At 40.6% G+C, this 22112-nt stretch overlaps 1 protein-coding gene across 1 annotated transcript; it reads right to left on the bottom strand.

Moving 5' to 3' along the window:
• Nucleotides 1-9018: 9018 nt before the first annotated feature.
• macc1 (MET transcriptional regulator MACC1) lies at nucleotides 9019-14204 on the bottom strand. The gene is made up of 5 exons (XM_080501095.1): nucleotides 14092-14204; nucleotides 12699-12821; nucleotides 10568-12615; nucleotides 9591-9779; nucleotides 9019-9508 (listed from the first exon to the last, which is right to left on the bottom strand). The coding sequence occupies exons 2-5, from the start codon at nucleotides 12811-12813 to the stop codon at nucleotides 9305-9307; spliced, it is 2556 nt and encodes an 851-aa protein (XP_080357221.1). The 5' UTR covers nucleotides 12814-12821; nucleotides 14092-14204; the 3' UTR covers nucleotides 9019-9304.
• Nucleotides 14205-22112: the final 7908 nt, after the last annotated feature.

Below are 22112 nucleotides of genomic sequence, written 5' to 3'. Positions count from 1 at the left end.
GACATTGAAAAACAACATGCATGAAACGTGACAGCAGCAAATCTTTCCAGAAACGATGGTCCAGTTACTCCTGATGATACACAGACCATGCTGTCGACAAGTTTTACTGGATGCAATTTATCGTGGCAAAGAGTCCCAAAGAAATGTGAAATTAGAAGAAAAAAAAAAAGTTTAAAAAAAACAGGCTCTTATGCAGTGCACCGGATGTTGATGTAAACAACAAAATATAAGTGCACCTTATGATGGTGTCGATGTTATAAAAGTAAAAAAAGTGGATGCTCATGAGCATATAAACATTCAAAAGTGCATTGAAAGGTGCGTGCTGTGTAACAACCAGGACGACAAGAAAAATAAATGAGCCTGAAATGTTGCTGTAATCTCCCCAGGAGCCAGTCCTTCTCTTATTGATATTAACCATGGCCGGCTTGGCAGAGACCTCCCCTGGCTGGAACGTCACCAGTCATGCTTTCAGTATGAAATAAAAACATTGGGGTTTTTTCTTTTTTTGGGGGGGGAAATGTCGTGGCAGCATCTTTGCTTCATCTGTGGCACGAGGTCAGGTGACAAAAAAAGCAACCTGGAAGAACAACGGGCTGGAAGGTGATGCGACACGTCATGTCACACGGACTTATGTAAGTGACGAGCATCGCGCCGGTCATCCGGTGAGGTTTTTCCTCGTTCAAACCACACGCGCTCTGACGACTCCCACCGTAACCCCTCTTCGATAAGGGCCCTGTGAGGAGAGAGAGAGAGAGAGAAAGAGAAAGAGAGAGAGGGGGTCAAACAGAGTGCTCCAGCTGCACAGGACGATGAATAGAGAACGGAGGGATGATGGGCAGAGGCGTGGGGGCGGGGTGGGGGCGGGGTGGGGTACCTGGGGGAGCGATCAGGACCGGGGAGACAGGAGGAGGGTCTTCCATCCACTGCCAAGAACAACAGAGGAGGAGTGTGAAGGATCATGCTGGCTCCTTGTAAAGATGATGGATAGATAAATAGATAGATAGATAGATAGATAGATAGACACATTCAAAGATTATCTGACAAACATTTCCATTTAGCAAACCTTAAATTATGTGAACTCATGTCGACAATTCTCTTCTGAACCACAGCTGTGCTCCCATCTCCCCCAGATCTCAACTCACCTCTGCACCTCCCAGTGTGTCAGTTAGAGGCGACCTCCTCCTCCTCCTCCTCCCTCCTCCACCTCCTCCAGTCAGACCAATCTGTCAGGACACAATAGGCTACCTCTCCCGCTCTGTTGTCTTTGGAACAAGAACCTCTTCGGCCCCGCTTGTTGTCTCCCCCCAGGTTGACCGAAATTAGCCAAGAAGACACTCTCCGGATTCATTGAGCCCTTCGTCATGACGACACGACTGTAGGTTCCGGTTATTTGTTTGTTTGTTTGTTTTTTTTGATCCAAGGATGCCGTTTGCTTTAGCTCACCAGTGTGGAAACTGTGTCGTCACAGGCCACCCAGCTCTTTTCAAGATGTGGAGCTATCAGCTGGAGTTCAAATATTTCCTCTTGGAAGAGAAGAAGTGAAAAAAATAGACATCAACAAAGGTGTCATTGCAGAGTGGAGGTGAAATGTCCAAGCTCCCATTCGGATATGGAGGGAGTCTGGCAAAGACATTACTTGTGATGTGTAGACACCTGCAGCTTATGGCCGTTCCCACCAGCTGCTGGAAATTCTGAAAGTAATAGCGGGTAAAAGGAATGTGTTTATAATGCAAGAGTGAGCAGCAGTTTTTATGGTGAGATGGAATTCGGTACAGGACAGTTTTGGAAGCGATTTCTTATAAGACAATGTTTAGGTGTGGGCTTGCTCCAAGTCCACCAAATGTCTTTCATACCAGCGACATCACAGTAAGTTGTCAGCGATCATATTCCAGAGTAGATTATCTTAAACCACGAAAACCTATAAATACAGAAGACTGAGAAGCCTCCACACATATATATGACCCGCTTCTGATAATCTCAAATGTAAATGTCAGAAAGAAGAGAGAGAGAGATTTAAGAATTTCTGTTTTTTTCCCGTCTTTCTTACACCATTAATTATCCAATGACTGCTGAGGTTTATGATCAGATTAGATTTACCTTCCAAGAGGCTCAACTCTCCCCATTGGTAACGACACCACTGAACTCCATTGGAAAACGTTTGAATCATACGAGATCTCCACCAGAGACTAAACTATAGACGGAAAGTAGAGACATTTTTGATAGATTCTTTGTTGTAATAATGCTTCCTGTCTTTGAATCTGATACCAGTCTGATGAAACTCCAGTATGAAAGAAAGCACTGATGTGATCCTGCTAAGATCAGCCGAACCTTATTTTACAAGCCAATCAGCTTTTCTCTACTGTTGAATCTCTTACCTCATTTTGTGCAGTTTGCTGCTGCAGTTTGTTGCTGTTCAATTCTTATTTATTGGTAAGTTTGACCACTTTGAGGTCCTGAATGTGAAGTAGAGCACTGCAAAACAAAATGTATCAGCGTTAGTATTAGTATCAACATCTGCTTTATAAGTCTGGAAGTAATCTGGATATTTACAAAATTATCCCGATGTTAAACTAAATTAGTTGCCAGCATTAGTTCGTCTGTCTGTCCGTCCCAGTGTGCGTTCAATATAACAACAAACAACAGCCCCCACGAGTGGACCAACATGGTAACTACATAATTTTCACGGATTCTGCTGTTGCTGTAAAAAAACAAAAAAAACAATCATCCATTGTTTTCAATATGTTGTTTGTATAAACGCAAAACATTTCTGAAATTAAAATGATGCATTGAAGTGTCTTGGGAAGGAGACACGACTTGACTAAAATATACTTCATACTTATTGATACTTGGCCCAGCTTGCATTGTTCCACTAAGGTTTAAGTATATATACATATATACATAGATAGATAGATAGATAGATAGATTTCATAATCTTGATAAAAACAGTTTTCAATTAAACATATTGTTTTAAGTCAAAGTATTTGAAATTGTTGCTACATAAACCAAAAAAACTATTATTGCTGCATTCATCCATCATTTAACCACTTCATCAGGCAGTACCTTACAATCTTTTTCTATTGCACTGCAAGCTGATGCATGTTTTGTTAATACGCACACACACACACGCACACACTCTTCCCACATAACTTTAAATGCATTATTCATTTACATTCAGATATTTTGAAATACAGAATTCTTTATTGCAAAGACCTAAAAACTAAAATAATATCTGCATTCTATTCTATTCTATTCTAACACTATGATGTAATATGTGTGGCTTTTTACTTTAGTATAGCAATTTTTCACATCACTGTAGTATTGTCTTGAAAGCGTGCCATGCTATTAGATAACTAGTGTAATACAAACATGGCAGGTAATTATAATATGAGTCAGATAAAAAGACATAAAAAAAAACCTCTTGAACTTTCAGTACTGAATGAAATCTTCTCAGAACATATTTAGAGAAGGGTGCCCAGTTAAAGAAAATGGGGGGAAAGAAAAGAGTGACATGCTCATTATCACAGCGTTGTGCTGAAATCCTACACATTCCCACGTCTCACTCCCAGCCGTCCTCCATCTGTTTTTTAGCTTATTGACGAGCCGGGAGTGTCACGGTTGGTACATCAGACCTGTCGGCAGACAGTCTTTGCACCTCCTCCACACCACCGAGGTACACCTGACAAAACTCCGTACCGCAAGATAGGATGTGATCACATCAACAAAAATAAACAGGCCTGCTCACAGCAGGGGGGGGGTAGCTGCAGAGACACTCTGCTGTCATTCCACTGAAGTGGAGGTAATCTCAGTGAAACAAGGCCTTTGTTGTGGTCCGAGATGCAGATGCGGATGTTTGGGGGGAAAAACAGGGCTTATTTGTGTCTTCTCATTTCCCCTTAATCTTTATCGCAATGTTCTGCCATGACGAGAGTCAAATTCTGTAAAGCTGCTTGATGGAAAAAGTGAGAGTGAGAGTAAAGTGAGGTGTCCAAGGCTGTGGATGGTGATTACTCACAAAGCTGCTCTGAGCTCTGCCAAACACTTCAGGTTGTTTTTTTTTTTTCTTCTTCTCTCTCTCTCTCTCTCTCTCTCGCTCTCCCTCTGAGTCATTTGGTAACGGAGCTTCCTCCTTCCCAACGGTGGTCATGGGAAGCGGCTCCAAGCAGGCGCTGTTAGTCAGAAGAAAGGCATTGATCTCGGGGCAAACAATCAACACCTTGTGACACACACACACACACACACACACACACACACACACACACACACACACACACACACACACACACACACACACACACACACACACACACACACACACACACACACACACACACACACACACACACACACACACACACACACTTTCCGCTCAAAGCTGGAAACTACAAACTATTTTGGCTTTTTATGAAACTGTGCTCTGTGCTCTTGTGATGGGTTTCGTTGACAAGATGACAAATAACCAGAGATCCAGACTTTACCGTCAGACGTGCAACACCCTCCTATTTCTTTTCTTTTTTCTTTTTTTTTTTACAGACTTTCCAGTTTATTATGCGTCGGTACGTGTCTCACTCGTGAAGTGATCCAAGACTTTTAAAGGAAGGGGAAATTAGTGTGTGTAACTAAATCAAGTGAATATAATTTAGTGTCAAGCCAGGGTTTTGTTATTAGTAGGCTGTTGTGGTAAGAGTTACTTTCCCCAGACTATGGAGTGTAAGTACGGTGCAGGTTGCTGCGGCCTCGGGATTTAATCCGTCTCTGAGTGGCTAAACCGCCGGTGATAGATGAAGTAGCAGCCAAAGAAACTGTAAACCCTATTTTTTCAGACCTTTTTTTTTTTCTAATTGCTGAACTTTCTCCTCTTTCACATCATCCATTACCAAGTTATTAAGAGTCCAACGCGAGTGGCCGAGGAGGTGGAGGCCTGCGAGGGGGAGGGCGAGGAGACACCACCACCGCTACCTCTGCAAAGCGTGCATAAATCAGCAGGCTAATAAATTGAAAGCTAAATGACTTCTTGCCCTCAACATACATCACGGAGGCAAACCAAATGAAGCCTTATATACCCTGGAGGACAGAGGAATGCTTCTGTTCATAACAGTGATTTGTGGACGGCTCTCTCAGCTGCTGGCTGCAGAAATCACAGACAAACTGTTTGGACTTGGAACACGCACACCCATAAAAGAGGGGTTACATAAATATGGACACGTATATCAAGGTGACGCAGTTTGTTTGGGGAATTTTTCAAGAAAGCTACAAATGTTCTTCAGTTCGCGCTGCTATGGCGCTGATATAGTTGTATGTCTTTCAAGGGCTTCTGATGGCAAGACAAGAAATCTTTGTCATTGAAATATAACGTGACCTTGTTCAAACCCGATTTGCTTGTTCATGACATTTTGATGTTTTTTGAAGTTTAAGAAAGTTTTAAGTTGTTGTAACATGATATGATTTAATCTATTTTAGGATTAGATTCTGTTTAATGTCAATTTTCAAAAAGTTGTGTTTTGCAAAATAAAAACACATTAGGGGAATGAAATAAAAACATAAGTCTGAGATTTACAACTATCCCAGTGCCAATGCAATGGCGCCACCCACTGGACTTACAGCGTCGATGGCTTCGCCAATTTTTTATTTTTTTTTGTCTTCCTGAAAGGCCACAGGAGATGATGACTTTCTCTTTTGATCCCCTCGAGACACGGACGATAATTCACTTAATTAAGATTTGCAAAGTAATTTAATAAGGACGTAAACGTCACACATAAAGGGAGGAAGCCATAGCACATAGAGGGAACATGCAAACTCCTGTGTTGTAAAGACTTCTTGTGTAGACGACAGGGTGAGACTCTTGCCTCACGGTGAAAATATCCCTCGTCCACTGTGGGCTCGGCGTCGCTGAAGTTTGGATCCGGTGATGGATCGTAGCCTGTCCATGCCGTTCCCTTCCTTTCACACACTGTCAGCTGAGGTCAGCTTCAGGCCCTCGTCAGCCTAAATTAGATGCAAAGTAAACAGGTTATTAAAAGCAAATCAATGTCATGGTAATAATTCCCAGCGTGTTGTTGCAACACTCTATACTATTAGCTGTACTAGTTATTTTTTTAATAATAGGGGGATCAAACTAAATTTAGTCCAAAGCCTGAATGCACAATTTTGAACAGACGTTAAATATCTTTTGACAAAACCTGAACAAGTTTAAATGTCTTTAAGAAAAATAAGTCCATCATTGCAAATTCACTGTTGCGGTGTGGCTTTGATGTTCAATTCAATTCAGCTTTATTTATATAGCACCACATACAACACAGTCATTTCTTGGTGCTTTTAGCACAGAGAATGTTGATGCCAATTCGTCAATAAGGTAGTTATAATTTTATTAATCATACATTGCGGTTGGACCGTCCAGTGGATCAGTTTGGTTCACAGGCTGCATGTTATTCATCCATGTTTTGGAGCGCTGTAGTTTTCACTGAAAATCCCATTTAAGTTGTGTCACGTTGACAAAAAGACCATAAACCATCACAGCGAGAAAAGAAAACACAGTGAGATATCACTCCGAGGTGTCAATCAACCACACAGACAGCATCATCTCAGTCACTTCATCTGTTTAATCAGAATAAAAGCAACAGGTTGAAGTTGTTCTTGGCATGCAGCTGGAACGAAATCAGCAAATTCAGCATCTTTTCCTCTTATAGAAATGATACGATGCCAACTTTTACCTAAACCCGCCCAGATCACCAGAGCAGCTTGAACAACTTTGTTTTGGGGTTTCACTTTGACTGTCATTCTGCTGAAAGTCTTTAGCAATGTACAGGAAGTATGCGTCATGATCTGATCCAACTTGAAGCGTCCCTGAAAGTCCAACAGCATTTGCATTCAAATGTGTTTGAACGATGTCGGTGTAACATTTTATTCTACAAAGAACAAAGTCACAGGGGCCTCTGCAATGATGACTATTTCTTGTATTTCTGCGTTTTATTCTCTTGAATTTTAGCGAAGCACCTGTACATTATTCTGGTAAATGATTTATTTAATTGTAATAATAATGTACACAACTCCCCTATTTGACCATTTTGCAGCCTGCTCTAAGTCCATGTGAGACGTGCTACGATTACGCCACAGTCCTGTAAAGACGGCATTCATTAACAACAACTGACAGTGAGATGCGCTCTCATGTGGCCACTTGCAAAAGAGTCCCCAAAACAAAAGCAGTCGGATTTCATTAGTCACACAAGGTGTATCGCCTCGTTACGTCTGAAAAGTGGGACTTTAAAAGGGCAGAGTCCTTCTTTTTTTTTTTTTTGTACTCCCCCAAACTATCCCAATATCCCAACTGAGATATTGTTTCATGCAACTTCAATAATATCAGATCTGTGTGCAAAAGCTAGAAACACACAGTTTCAGTACAATTTTCAACTCGTACTAAGAACTCATCACTCATTCACAAATATTGAGCCATTTACAGTCTTAATATTCTAAATATAAATAATATTTAAATCAACAACAAGATTCTAAAACATGCAGAACATCTATGTAACTGATGAGTGTCTGACTAACTAATCACAGAGATCATTTAGGAGGGGATCTTTTCCCCTTTGGCCACTCTCATCTAAACAAAGACCTTTTGTCCTGTTGTCCTAGTAAATATAGGACGATGTGAGCAGAGTGGAGCTCTCAGCGAGACTGCAAGACTCAGCGCTCTGTTTCTTTTTTTCTATCATGGCCAATAATACATTTGCAGGGCTGAGGTGTATTTCAGAGGTATGAATAGACATTTTATTGATTAAAATCAAATTTTCAGATTAACATTAAAAAACAGCTTGTCGAAGAAAGCTGTTGTCATTAATACTTTCTTTCACTTGTCTTCATATGTGATGCAAAATCAGTATTTTATACTTGCTTTATTATTGAATATTCACACTCATTCACACACAGAAACAGTTGTTCTTTAAAGTAATGCATAAATGCTTATCTCTATCTGTACTCATCTATCCACTACTCTATCTCTGAATCTTAATCAGACTTGACCACATATTAAAAAAAGTGACGGCACAAGTAAATCTGGTGCAATGAATTTCACTCTCAACCTGTTGATACTGTTTTCCATGTCGGGTACATTTTTTGTTTCAGCAAGCCAAACTAAAGTCCGTTTTGCAGCCTCTGATCTCAGTTTGATCGAGAAACGACACGAAATTCTCAGCAGAAACTGGCTTAAACAAACAGCGACGGACAAAACAAACAGTAGGAGAAATTAAAGGGAAACACTCACAGCCGCTTGCTCCTACAGTGTAATCTAACTTTACTGAATTGAAATAAAATGCTGAAACGGTGACATGCTTTGTGAAGTATTGACCAGACTTTGAATAATAAAATCAGTATCACTGAAGAGTTGCAGTTATTGCACTTTCCCTTCGCACTGCCATCTATGCTTGTTAAAAGATAAAACTGAACAATCAAATAAAGGCATAGTTTATATTTATTCATATTTCATGCAACACATTGACATTACAGTATCAAATCTAAAATGTCAGACACTGTTTATAACACCACTTAAAGCACTGAGGTCGTTTAATAATAATGATAAAAAAAAATAATTACAGTATATGATTAGTATGCTTGTTGTATTTTTATAAATCACAGTATTAAAACATTTAATAAACTGTTTATGACACTTGATTGTGGCTATTTTTTTTACTATATTTCCTGACATCAGGAAACTTTCACTTTGGTTCAACACATTCGTAACAACGACTGGACTGTCAGGACTGCGACTCTTGAATCTCTTAGCAGCATTGTTCACATTTTTCCCCCCCCCTATCCATTACAGTTATTATTAAAAAAAATCGGAAACAATCCCACTGATATAAAATTCACATATAAAGATGCATCTGATTCTTATTATAAAACAAACTGCAGTTTAGTAATATAAAAAAGGTGTGGAAACCACGTTGTGTTGAACCGCAAAAGCAGCACATGTACTGTGAATATAGTGAAGATAAAGAGATATCTCAATAGTTGTGCAATGTTAGCTTCATGCTAAATGGCAACACGAAAAAAAAAAAAAAAAAAAAAGGTTTTATATTAATTGATTAATTAAAACATCCATTGCTGGAGCAACATATGGTTAAAAACAATACAACACATGAATACAAACTGTTTCCTTTCAGGCTGCGACTTCTAAGTGCATTTAACTTCCAAAAAAATAAACACACAGTCAAAACTATGTAACATCATCATCATACCCTGATTACTGTCGACTAAATTCAGACTTGTTGGGTGGAGGACGGCCGTATTTTACCTGGCGGCTGCCAAAGGCTTATGATTTTGGGTAAGCGGAGGCTTGAAAGATGTTGAGACAGTTGACGGTGATGAGCGCGCCGGTCAGGTGCCTCCACTGCCTGGTGGTGGGGTTTTTCATTTTGTCCAGGATCAGGTGCAGATCCTGGATCATGTCCTTGTAGTTCGTGCCGTAGCGCAGACTCCAGGAGTAGAGAAAGTCGAAGGCAGGCTTCCACATCGCCTGAACCAAAAACGGCATTGGTTAGTTATAATAAACTCCACATTAACGCACAATACTTGTGTGTTACTGCTGCTAAACTGACCTGTGGGTTTATTTCTCCGTTCTTGGCTCGATGCGGGGCTTCGTATGCGGCTATCTGAGAACTGGAGAGTTTTCCCATCTTCTCGGCGAGCTCCCGCCACCGATTCCCCAGCTCCACCGCCGTGGACAGAATGACGGTGTTCTGAATGAGCTGAGCCACGAGACTCACAGAGTCCATCTTCAGCAGGCCCTTGACAACAACAACAACAACAATCACACACATCAGAGGGCGACTGGAATAAACAACATTTACAATGTCACGTCTATGTGAACGGACAGAAATCTAGATTGAAGCTTTGTATTTGCAAAATCTGTTTCAATTCCAACTTTATTCCAAGATCAGAATTTTTATATTAAAATAATAATACAACATATAAAATGTGATTGCAAACAAATATAAAGTAGAAACAAAACAAACAAAAAAAACCACAGCGAATTTTAGTGAAATAATATGCACATAATAGATGGGAAGAAACTGAGGTTAAACTGTGTTTCAGATCAGTGTGTTACTGAAGTGTATCCATACGTATACGTATTGTTTTTTTTTTACATTTGCGACTATTGTGGTCAAATCAGACAAATTTAAGAATTAATAATGAAAGTCAATGAAATAGGTTTCTTCCTGGATTATATGTAATGGGCTTTACATTTGACAGCTTGTCCACTCTTGAGGACTAGAAAACTACAATATGATGTGTTATTTGCAAAGAAAGTTCTCATATTTATGACAGATACACTGAGTATGTCTGAAATGGATCGTCTCTTGCACTAGTTTTATGTGTACAGCAGATATATACCTCTATCTGCACAATGTTTATTTTGAATGTTATGTTTACAGCCTGTCGAAAGACCCAACATTTATGTTATGATGACAAATGTGATTGTTCCAATTCGTCATTGTTGGTTTGGACCTTAAGTGAAGAAACGCCACCGTCGTCGCTTGCTTGATAAGAAGTTTACAATACACACTCTTCTTACCGCCATGAGTTCGTGTAGGAACTTCCTCTTGATCTTCTCGGTGTGGCAGTCCTCCTTCAGCTTCTCCAGGATACAAGCCACCTTATCGGCCTCCGTCTCGGCCTGCCGCCGCATGACTGTGTCCAGACACAGATTTCTGTAACCTAAAGCGTCTGCGAAGCGCCTCCAGCTGGCGATGTGCTCGGTGATCAGCGTTTGGATGGCGGAGTACATGTAGGTGAGCCTCTTGAAGGGCAGCGTCATGTTGTCCAGCAGGACCTCGGTGGTGACCTGGATACCGGTGAAGTCGATGACCTGATCCCTGCTGATGAGCTTGATGTTTTTGCAGTGGATCAACCCGGTCCTCCCTCGGAGGAATCCGATGTACCACTCCTTCACTTTGGAGTTGCCCACTGATCTCACGGTCTCTCGGGACAGGAGAGCCACCGTGTCGCCCTTGAAGTACTCCAGGAGGTACTCCACCCGCGGCTGACGGAGGACCGACTTCACGGCGACTCCGTACCACTGCAGGTTCACGGGTCTGTCTCTGAATTTGGGCAGATCTGAAACGCTCTCCTCGGGAATTGACACGGTTTTCACGAGTTCGGTCTTCTCCGTGTGCCTCGGTGCCCGCTTCTCTGATCTGATGGGCGCCGCGGGAGGCGAAGGCACCTGGAACTGCCTCACAGCGGAGGAGTTTGATTCCTTCACCTGTACATCCAAGCTGAAAGGAGTCATCTGCGCGCTGCCGGAGCAGGATAACGCAACTGGCAGGTGCAGAACCGTTCCGATTTTCAACTGACTCTGCCTCACCTCCTTCAGTTTGTCCTCGGGCTTGATTCTGAACACGGAGCCTGTGATGTCGACTGAAACCTGCAGGTCGCTGAGCTTGTCAGGCTTCAAACCGTGTTTCCCCCACAGCTGCAGCACAAGCGGAGGCAGGTGTTTGTTGCCCCTGCCGATATCTGAAAACGGAAGCTTGGTAGGAACGTCCTCGTGACAGCAAACGACGACTACAACCTTAAACGACGGGTGGATGTACCGGGGACCGTAAACGGCGACCGTGATCTGGCGGTTCAGGTAGTCCCACACGGATGTCGCCGGCGCCTCGAGCACGGACGCCTCTGCTACTGCGATCACAAAGAAATGTGTCTTCAGGTCCTGTAGCTTCATCTGCATCCTATTCCTGTTAATTTGACAGTCGTTGGTTTTGAGGTAAGGTCCCTCTCTCTTGTTGGACACCAGCCCGTACAGCGTGGTCATCACCTGACTGGAAGGCTCGTCCTTCACCTCCCCGGAGAGTTTGATTTGGAGAGACGGATGCTCCTTCGTCCTGATGTTGCTGAGAAGCACCTCGAGCAGCGGACTCATGGTCGTCACGTAGTTGTTGTTGAGTCCAGGAGGAGGATCCAGCATGGCTTTCAGGGTCACTTCCTGGACCTCTCCAGGCAGAACGTGTCCTTCCGGGATATGCATGCTGATCTCTGATCCTGGGATCTGCACCAGGCCTCCACCGCGGCCGATTCTGGAGACCACCTGAAAATTAGTGGCCTGCGTCTGAGCCCAACCGGGACTCTGGCTCATCAGGTTTAAGTCCAGACACGAGCGTGTCAGCTGTCTGTGGCTCAGCCAGGCCATCTTGTAGGCCTCTCTGTCGTTCTTCAGCCACTCGAAGTCTGGGTTCAACACTGGCTCGGGGGGTCTGAAGACGCTCTCTTGTTTCGGCTCCTTCCTCTCCAGGTCGTCCAGGATGTCGGAGGCGCTCCTCCATCTCCCCGACCGGTTGGTGATTCTGTTCTTGCTTTCCAGAAAGTCTCCCACATTGCCTTCGTCGGAAGACGAGCTCAGCTCCTCGTCATTTCTTGGTTCCGAGTCTTGTTTATTCCCTTGTTTTCCATCTATCGTGTCGGAGATTCGTTTGTCCTTGTCGCTGAGTACAATCTCGTCTAAGAAAGGGTTGGACGCAGAGAGTTTGTTCCAGAAGGGATTTCTAGTTGGAGGTAATTGCGAGGCTTCCGTCCGTGGATGCGGCCAGTTGGAGTTGTGTGTCGCTCTTTGCACGTATCCCCCTGTGAATAACAAAAGCTTTGGATCACCATCACGCTTTTCACACATGAAACCGGCTGCTTGGGCTTGAAATGGAGAATTTTACCATTCAGGTTGTTGAAGGTTGAGACGGTGTCACTAAGATCAATCAGTGTCCCCTCAGATTTACTCCGCATGAGGCTCCCAGCGCGGCGGAAGGACCTGGCTCGTTCAGCTGCCATGTTGTCATCTGCACATATAAATAATATATACTTACTTCACCTCTTACTACTCAGCCTAACCTGCGGTTTGAAGGTTGTCGGGATTAGATGTGCATGTGAAAACAAACGTAACAAAGAATCTTTTTAGAATTTGGTTGATGAGTAGATGAGAAATTGTGAATCAGATAGGACAGTTGGTTGTATATCTTTCCTCATTTTAGTTTTATTAAAAAAAAATTCTGCTCTGCATCATTCATCATTTACACATATGCATGATAACTTGCAGATCACAGTAGATCTATGAAGGCATGACACATTTCAAGAAATTATTTTACATTTACCAACTTTTCCACCTGAACTAAGTCGTCACTGTACGAAGTAAAGTAGAAGCTATTCCTCTGCTTTGCTCATGTATAAAATGTCTACATAAAACTTTCGGCACCAGCGTTCCTGCTGACTGATACTTTATTACACAACGTTCATTTTCACGGAAAGATAAACGTTTTCTTCATTTGCCACAGGGAACTCTTTAGGCGCAAACCTGTAGCAGCTATATTATTTCACAATTTCACAAATCACATAAAAAAATAAAGCCCAAACTGATTCAACAGGAATATGAAGATCAGTGATGACATCTTTGTGAAACCCGGTGACACCCAACACGCCTACACAATGAAAGTAAAGTCGTGGCTGCGCCACTAACATGTTTCTTCGAGCACAATGGATTTCCGCAGGTGACATGAAACTGTTCAAAGCTTTGGAATGAAGCCGGAAACTCTTCAGCCAGTCACTTTTGTTTGCGTAAAACGAGACTACCCATTCAGGACCTGTCACAGTGAGTCACTCATTAATAATGTGGACTTCTTACACCAGTGCACACAAACAGGTTGGTCTTGTCAAGCCTATGACACAGTAGCGTGGGGCTTCCAGGCTCTTTGCTGTGATTACAGAGAATCAGAGAAAGTTAAAAGGTTTAATTTGTGGTAATGCTTTATTTACTTTGTTTACACTTTTTTTTAATAGTTTTTTTTTTTTAGATGTAAGGCAAGCTATTAAAAAAATTCAAACTGAGAGACGATCAGCACAGATTGAAACATGCAGCTCAAACTTCACTACACAGTTATAACATTCTAAAAAAAAAAAAAAGTGTGCGTGAGCAGGTGTACACTGTGCTATGAGATATTACTGAAGAATCGCCCCAATGACAAAAGAAGCATTCTATTCTATTTTAAACCCTGCGTTATAAAATAAGAACTTAGAGGAGTGAGCCAGCAGATATAAAGGGAAGTTTGATCTCACCGTTGTTGGGAGATTTTCAGGAAAAAGAGTCCAGGGTTCTTTTAACAGGGCGTCGTCTGTGCTGGGCTCCCCTCTGTGCCCCTGTCCGTGGCTGCTCTCCGGCTCGGGGCACTTTGGGACTGGAAGTTTTAAAAACATGCAGCCACACCGGCGGAGGAGGGGCCTGTTCCCGGGAAGAGACGACAACTCCCAGCGTGCACCGCGGTGTTTACGCACGAAGCCTCTGACAACACCTGAAACTGCACCTGCGGTTTCGACAGGACGGTGGCGATAAGAGGGAAAGGTCTCGAAAACAAGCTGCTGCTCAGACTGGGGACGAGAAACAAAACAAAACAAATCCATACTGCTGACATTTAAAACAAAGAATGAGATAATGGCTTCATTATTTATTGATTTTTGACATATCCGTGCAGTGTTTGGTCACTGGCAACAAAGGCAGGTGCTCTTATTTAATTAGCAAGAAAGAAGAAACAGGGAGAGTTGTCACAGTTCTAAACAATCTTTCTTCTTCTTCTTCTTTTTTTAACATGTCAGACATTTTTAAAGATAGTTGGATTAGTTACACATACGTCTTGGCTACAACTGTTGCATTACATTCCATGAACTCTAAACTTGGTACAAAGCACTTTTCAAAAACTTCTGACAGCTATTAGTCACTTTTTTGTTTTTTTTTGTTTTTTTAACTTGTACAATAGGGTGCTATATAAATAACGTTTGATTTGATGTTAACTCCATTTAATATCATGGTCAGTGTTATTTGCTTCCCAAAAGAAATCCTGTTTTTGGCTAAAAAGTTACACATCAGGACTTTTGAATATTTCACGCTGTGTTAACCTGCAGCTTTAACTGTGGTGAACCAGTTTGCATGCATTTAGGTGTTGGTGAAATTACATACTTGGAACAAATACTCATTGAAGTAACAAAAACAGACTTGATTACAGTAATCTGAATATTTTTAAGTTGTTGTTCCCGCTCTTAATTTCTATTACATAATAAAAGTGACCAGAATGTGCTTGTGCTTCTTCAGCTACATGAATATAAACGTATATATTGTATTTGTCTCGTCCATTGGTTGACCTAGAGTTCGATAAATCGGTGTAGAGTATAGATGAACGTGTTACGCATGTCCCTCAGCACCAATGTACAAGTCAAAATATCTGAGAACACAAATCGACTTACTTAATAAATTAGTTTTTATTATGGTTATTATGGTTTTTATTGACTCTAGGGTCATTCTGCTGGGTGTTGAACCTCTGATCAGGGCAAAAGACAGCTAAAGGTTAACAAAACCTAATCTTTGGGACACAAGCCAGACTATCTCTCCGAACAAGCAACTTTAATGTTTCTAAATAGAAAATCAAGACTTTAAATATCTGTAACTCAACTCTGGACCACATCAACAGCTTTAAAAAGTGTCTACATATTAAAAAAAAAAAAAAAAAAAAGTTTATAAAGCTTTTTCTGTTTCTGTGTGTTCCAGCTGTTATCTCTGCTGATAAATATACTGAAACATGCTGAAGTTGAAATGTCCCTCCAGAGCTGAGGGTGTGTTGTCTGGCTGTAAGCTCTTTCACCCACAAGCTGTTCTAAAGGAATGCAACTAAGCACTCTTGAGTAGATTATGAATTTTTAAGCAAATTATGGTTGCTGGCTGCTGTAATTCAGTGTTACAAAGCATCTAATTATCTTTCCCTGCTGCAGCGGTGCAGGCATTTTGTCATTTTTGTCAATCTAATTGTAACTCCTTTTAGAATTTTTCAATTTATTCTTTAACTTTATCCTGCATGTGCTTCTATTTGCCTCTTACTAATCACACCAACATTTTCTAAATCTGTTTTGTAGCATTATATGGCAAACAGAGGATGAATCTGGAGTCCAGTTCTGCTCTCTTGGAGTTGTTTTGGTAATACTAATAGTCGGATAGGTACTCTCCTTTCTATATCATTAAGAAATCCCACAAAAAAAGCCAAAAACTGACAATTTTACATTTTACACAAAGTATTTTCTAAATGTTGCATTCAACAGCTCACCACTCCAACATACCCTCACATTTACAACAACAGTACCAATCAACCTGAGAAGAAGTAGAAAACGCCTACACAGGGAGAACAAGCCAACATCACACAAGAAGGACTCTGGATCGGCTTCAGGATTTCTTGCTGCGAAACAATAAATATCTGTATTTGTCATTATACGTGTCACAATGATATTACAGGTGCTGCTCTCTGGCACGGCAATAAAAGAAAAACTGCAAAATACACATCATATTGAAGTACTTGGAACTGGAAAATATAAACCACTTTATGATAGTGTGAGTCGTGTTTGGTTTGCTTTAAAACCAAAATTATTGATGCGAGAACGACTTGCATACTTGAAAAGTAGAAAAAGTAGAGCTGCACCACAGGTGTAAAGTCATTGTTTTCAACAGGACCTCAATGATGAAGATTTATTAATATCACAACTCTTGAATCGTTCTTAATTATGTTATAGACAGTATTAAACTGCACCATGAAGACCAAGAACAACGCCAGAAAGATGAAGTTCCAGAAATCTACCACTTGAGGGAGCCATTTCTCTATTATTCCTATAGCCAGTCATTTCACGGTCTCCTGTTTGTTCTACTGCAGGGTGTGTTGACATTAAATTGTAATTCTGGTAGATTTCTCTCGAACAAAGTGGTTTGTAACTAATTGTGTGCTGATCACAAAGAGAAATGTGTGATTTTTGGTGTAAAATGGGTATTTTACTTTCAAATATTCACGTTTCGTTTATTATATAAGTGTAAATTAATTTTCTATTCTTTTTTATGCATAATGTGATTAATATGCATTGAAAATCTTGAATATTGAGATTGCCATGAATGAACAAAAACAAGCTTCATGCTCAAATGATAAATATTCAATAATCTCAAGTTTTTAATAGATTTTAATTTCTTGCTGTACTGCTTGAAAGAAATCGCACAAAAAACGATTCTATTTTGAAAGTAATTAACTTTTTTTTTTTTTACATTCCCAGTCAGCCTCTGCCATCAACAGAGGGAAAGGCATATCTTTTGTAGGTGGGAAAGTGGTTCCACTCTGAGCTGACATTTATTTTCATTGTCTCACGCCGCGTTGTCATTAAACGGAAGGTTAAAAACGGTGAAATGCTGCCGAGCTCCTGGCGGCCAGGTTGAATGCGCGGATAATCCCTCCACTGATCAGACAGGTGAAACACCACCTGTGACATAAATGAATCTAAATTGCTGAAAGCATTGTATAAGAGCACCCCTGTCAGTGTTACAGCAATTACTGTTAATTATTTTGACTAACCTCTGAACCTCCTCAAATTGCCTTTTCCCAGGAGATTGGCTGGTTTGATGACAATTGCCGCGCGGTTAGTTTCTTTTAACCACGAAATTGGCCGCAGATGCGTCATCGGTGAAAGGTGTTGCAGCAACACTATGATTTGCTGCTAAAGCTGCATATTTATCTTCGAAGACATCATTTCGAAAGCTTTTGGCGTGCCCTCATATACTCGCCGCTTTCCATCCGGCCTGAAAGTTCATTAAGCAGAACACATCTTCACAATCACACACTCCATGCAATTTTTTTTTTTCCCCCCCTCCAGCTTGGCATAATATTATTTCTTTCTTGCTTTCCAGGCGACTGGATCAAAGCTGAATTTGGCTGCCAGCACGCTGTGTGCGCCGACCATAGAGGTTATTGTGGGTCTCCATCCACAGTTGGCAGACCGGCCTCCCCATCCTGGCACGGCTGCACTTCCTGAGGCCAGCTTCATTCAGGGGAGGCCAGCAGTGGGACATTCCTCCGAGGGCCCAGTGACGCTACGACAGTCTGCGGAGGTGCTAATAACATGACAACACTGCGCGCTGCGCTCCGAAAACGAGCGTCTTCATTGTTAAGCGAGCACATCTTTGAGGCGTGCTTTTCATATTGAAGCCATCTGCTACCGCGAGATAGACATATATCATCCGTCTGTTGTGATGAGGTCATAACTGGGAAAGTTCGTTCTTAAGATTCTTCACTGGATTATAGTGCAATAGTTCTATTCGGTTCTTGATCGACTCATTCATGTGATGAGCTAATCAAACATTTCGATAATTCCAAGTTATCTTAAAGTTTAATGTCAAAAAGGACGCTCACTTTCTCACTTGTTAAATATTCATGTTTCAACCTTCAATCTATTGACTTCACTGGAGCAGTGCTGCAACGAGAAAAATATTACATTTATTACATTGCGTAATAATGAAAAGTACAGAAGATGTAATAACAAACCACGTGGTTATTGAGCTCAATTTCTGAAATGTTTTGTGTGTTTGAGTGTAACTTTGCGGCGGGCTGAGAGATGAATCTCTACAATCACACCCGACAAGCCAAAACGCTTCAGAACTCAACAGAGGAAAAATATCTCTGCACATGAAATCGGTAGCAAACTTCTCCGCGCGCACTCTTTTGAAGGATTGATTCCTCATCTTTGTCTTTTTTGGTCCCTTCATATTTATGCTTCTTGTGTTGTTACACAATTTGTGAAGCACTTGGAACTTGATTGATTGTCGGATAGAACCACCGAAAACTTGATTCCTGAGTATGACGACGACGAGCAGAAGTCTAACAGAAGTAGAAGCTGAAGTGATTATAAGGCAGCAAAAGTTGAAACTGTTGTTTTGAGTCTTTTTTCCCCCAGCATGACATTTTGAGACTGTGTAGGTGGTGGATGCAGAGAAAAAAAAAATCCCGTCAATCTCAAGTCGTTCCATCCTCCAGACAGAAGCATCATTGGTTGATGGAATAAATGAATTAAAGTTTATTGAAACCGTGAATTTTAAGGCTCAAACTTACAGTTACAGTGGAATCATGCGGTTTTAATGAAGAAGTTGTCAGTAGGTTTCTTTCTGTTTCACTGTTTACCTGTTTTATTGATTATTTGAGTTTCAAGTACCTGTTTTATTATAGAGGTTTTGCTTCAGTGCTTTATAAAAAAAAAAGAAAAGGTTGAGTAAAGGTAAATAAGTGAAAGTAAATTGGTGACAACTTAATTTGCCTTATTCGTGAGTGGCTGGTAGATAACAGGAGACGATCATTTGGTGTCTCATAATCTGAGTTTTCGAGACATCATGAAGGTTTCCGAGTGTCGATTTCGTGTCGCGTGTCCTGAAATCAAAACTTTACATTGAAGCTCAAAACATACTGAATCACCTCTCCAATCTTGAATGCATGTCTTCCTGCACCACTGACAAAAACATCACTCAATTAATAACCCAGATTAAAATACTTTGTCCACAAGTAGTTCAGGATGACTTAAAGTTAAAATCTTCCATTCAGAAGCGCAAGGCGGCGCTATAAAGCTGGATATGGAAGGTCCGCTTAACAGAACTTTGACATATAGACGATTTGCCCCCCTACTCAGACGAGAACGAAAAGAAGATAAAAGGTGTTTTCAACACTCGGCCGTGTTTATGTTTCTACCGTGTGTGATTTTTCTGAAATGGTTTCAGTGCGGATGAGGAGAAGAGCTCATGCTGTCTTGTAAATTCAAACTTCGTGTGAATTTAACGTGCGATACAGGTAAAACTGAGCTTTTTAAATCCGAAACGGGATCATATGAGTCTATACTCTGTTATCAAAATTGAGGAAATTAAAAATAAATAATAATACTGACCTGTCTGCAATGTGAAGAAACAGGCGACGTGTATACCGAGTATTTCAACATAAACACGTTTAAAGAGGATAGAGGAAAATACATGGATAAAGCTTTCTTTTGTTGAATTGAGTTTGTGTAAAATTTATCACATGATCTTTAAGTAATCGACATTTACTAAGTTCAGTCTGAGGAAAACTCTATTGGCGTCTACATTTTCTTCAGTTCCTCCAATAATAGTTTCCTTAATTTCAGGACGAGTGAAAAAAACAACCCCTAAACATTTATTTGTAAACATACAATCTGCCTCGTATTTTATACAGAGTCAATTTATAATGTAACTCTATATATAATCAGAGTGTTTATGAACACATCGGCTGAGCGCAAGAAAGTTGTGATTGCAGTAAAAAAGGTCTTTTTTTTGGGGGGGGGGGGTAATTCCATTGGGAAAATATAGAAATAAAGTTAAATTTAAAGAGTTGGACCAAATAAATTACATTCACAAACAGGGATTTCTGTATAACCGTGTTGGAATATGGACACAAGAAAGAGATAAACCCATGAAATTAGAAGCTTGAAATTAGATGGCAGTTTTACGCAAATAGAGAGATTTTGAATATTGCTTTAAAAAAGTAAATCCGTCCATCCTTATATACCGCTTGAGCCTGTTTCCAGCTGAGGTTGAGGGCAGAAAACACACCGAACAAGTTTCCAGTCCACCACAGGACAAACACACACTCACATTAACACGTATGAACAATTGAGGATCACCAATTCACCTCACATGAAAAAAATAAGACATGGAAAATAAACTTTATCCTGAATGTATATGAAATGTTGATCATTATGGCTTTTTTTTTTTTTTAATCAAGTGTCGTTATTAATTTGTTGTTAAATCAGGATCTAAGTTGTGGGTGCAGGCCCCGCTGAGGCTCAGGCCTCGTGCGCTCTGAGCTGAAAACCATCAAAACCACCGATTGAATATCAAGAAACACCGTTTTTACCGCATTTATCAATAATATTATAAATTCATGAAATATATTTAGAAATTAAACTTTAGGCCACCTGTAGTAAAAAAAAAAAAAAAAAGGAATTGCATCGACTCAAAAAAATGAAGAAACTGAGTCGATCAGCTGCTTCTGAATTCATACTGACTTTATTGAGTGGCTTAAATAAAAAGCCAGTCTCGGAGAAGAGGAGAAAAAAAATATCATTGGAAAATTAAAATCACTTTACAACATGCTTACTTAAATTAAACGAGTGGGTAAAACAGTAAATGATTCCAAAAAAAACCAAACAAACAAACAAAAAAACCGTACAAATAAATTCAAAGTGCGCCTAATGATAGACCCCTAAATACAAGAAAACTCGTGGTTAAATATAACTCCCCACAATACATTTCATATCATGTCAAAGGAAAAAAAATCCAAGTACATATTCCGTATATTTCCAAATATTTACTAGAGTCCATATACAACTAGAAATACCTATACAAAAATCGTCTCCTGGACAAATACATTGCTCACCTTTACATTGGGCTGTAATTATTCTAACCTACATTTTTCTTATTATATACAACACATTTTGCAGCGAAGGCGAGAGTAAGTAACCTCGATTGGCCTTTTTTACTTACAAACTTGGCGCGCGTACTGTAGGCTGTGTGGCGTGAATATCAATATGCGATAATAATCTCCAACTTGCTCTCTCATCATCAGACGGATACAAAGAAAATGAAAAAAAAAAAAAAAACCACCACGTCCCTTATCTGGTCTCACTTAAACCGTCCAGGTATTTGTTCATATCATAGCAGTTCGTCCACACTCAGTGGCAGAACGAGAGAGAGAAAAACAAAACAAAACAAAACAAAACAATTCCTCCTGCTCGACAATAAAGTGCCAGTGTTTGGTTTTTTTTTTTTTTTTTTAATATAAAACAAAATGTACGATATGACAGGAGTTTGCACAACTTTAGCAGGCCCTCGTGTTTTCTTTTTGTAATTGGGAATAAAAGGTCAGGTGGGGGGGTGTGGGGGGTGGGTGTTCAGGATCGGGCTGTGGAAAACTTTCCCTTGTGCCCTGCTCCAGTGTGTCACACAAGAAATTGATTACACTTACACACCTCAGATGTATTAATGAGAAGTTCCAGATGATATAGCTATGAAATAATGCAATTAGTAGGTCTTAAACACTTAGAGGAGGGGGAAATAAAATGTCAAAGAAACGTTTAGGCCTATTTTCTCATTAGGTGACGACACTCAGTGCGAAGTTACATCGCGTAAACCAAAGTGTGTCCCACTGTCGTGTCCTCGCGGACGATTCCGTCATAACACTTTGCTGTTTAACAGTTTGAACTTCACTGAGGAGTTTTTTTTAGTTTTTTTT

The sequence above is a fragment of the Blennius ocellaris genome (assembly GCF_963422515.1).
Source record: "Blennius ocellaris genome assembly, chromosome: 8".
Classification (NCBI taxonomy): Eukaryota; Metazoa; Chordata; class Actinopteri; order Blenniiformes; family Blenniidae; genus Blennius; species Blennius ocellaris.
The sequence above is the reverse complement of the archived record's forward strand: the minus strand, read 5'-3'. Positions and strand labels throughout refer to the sequence as shown.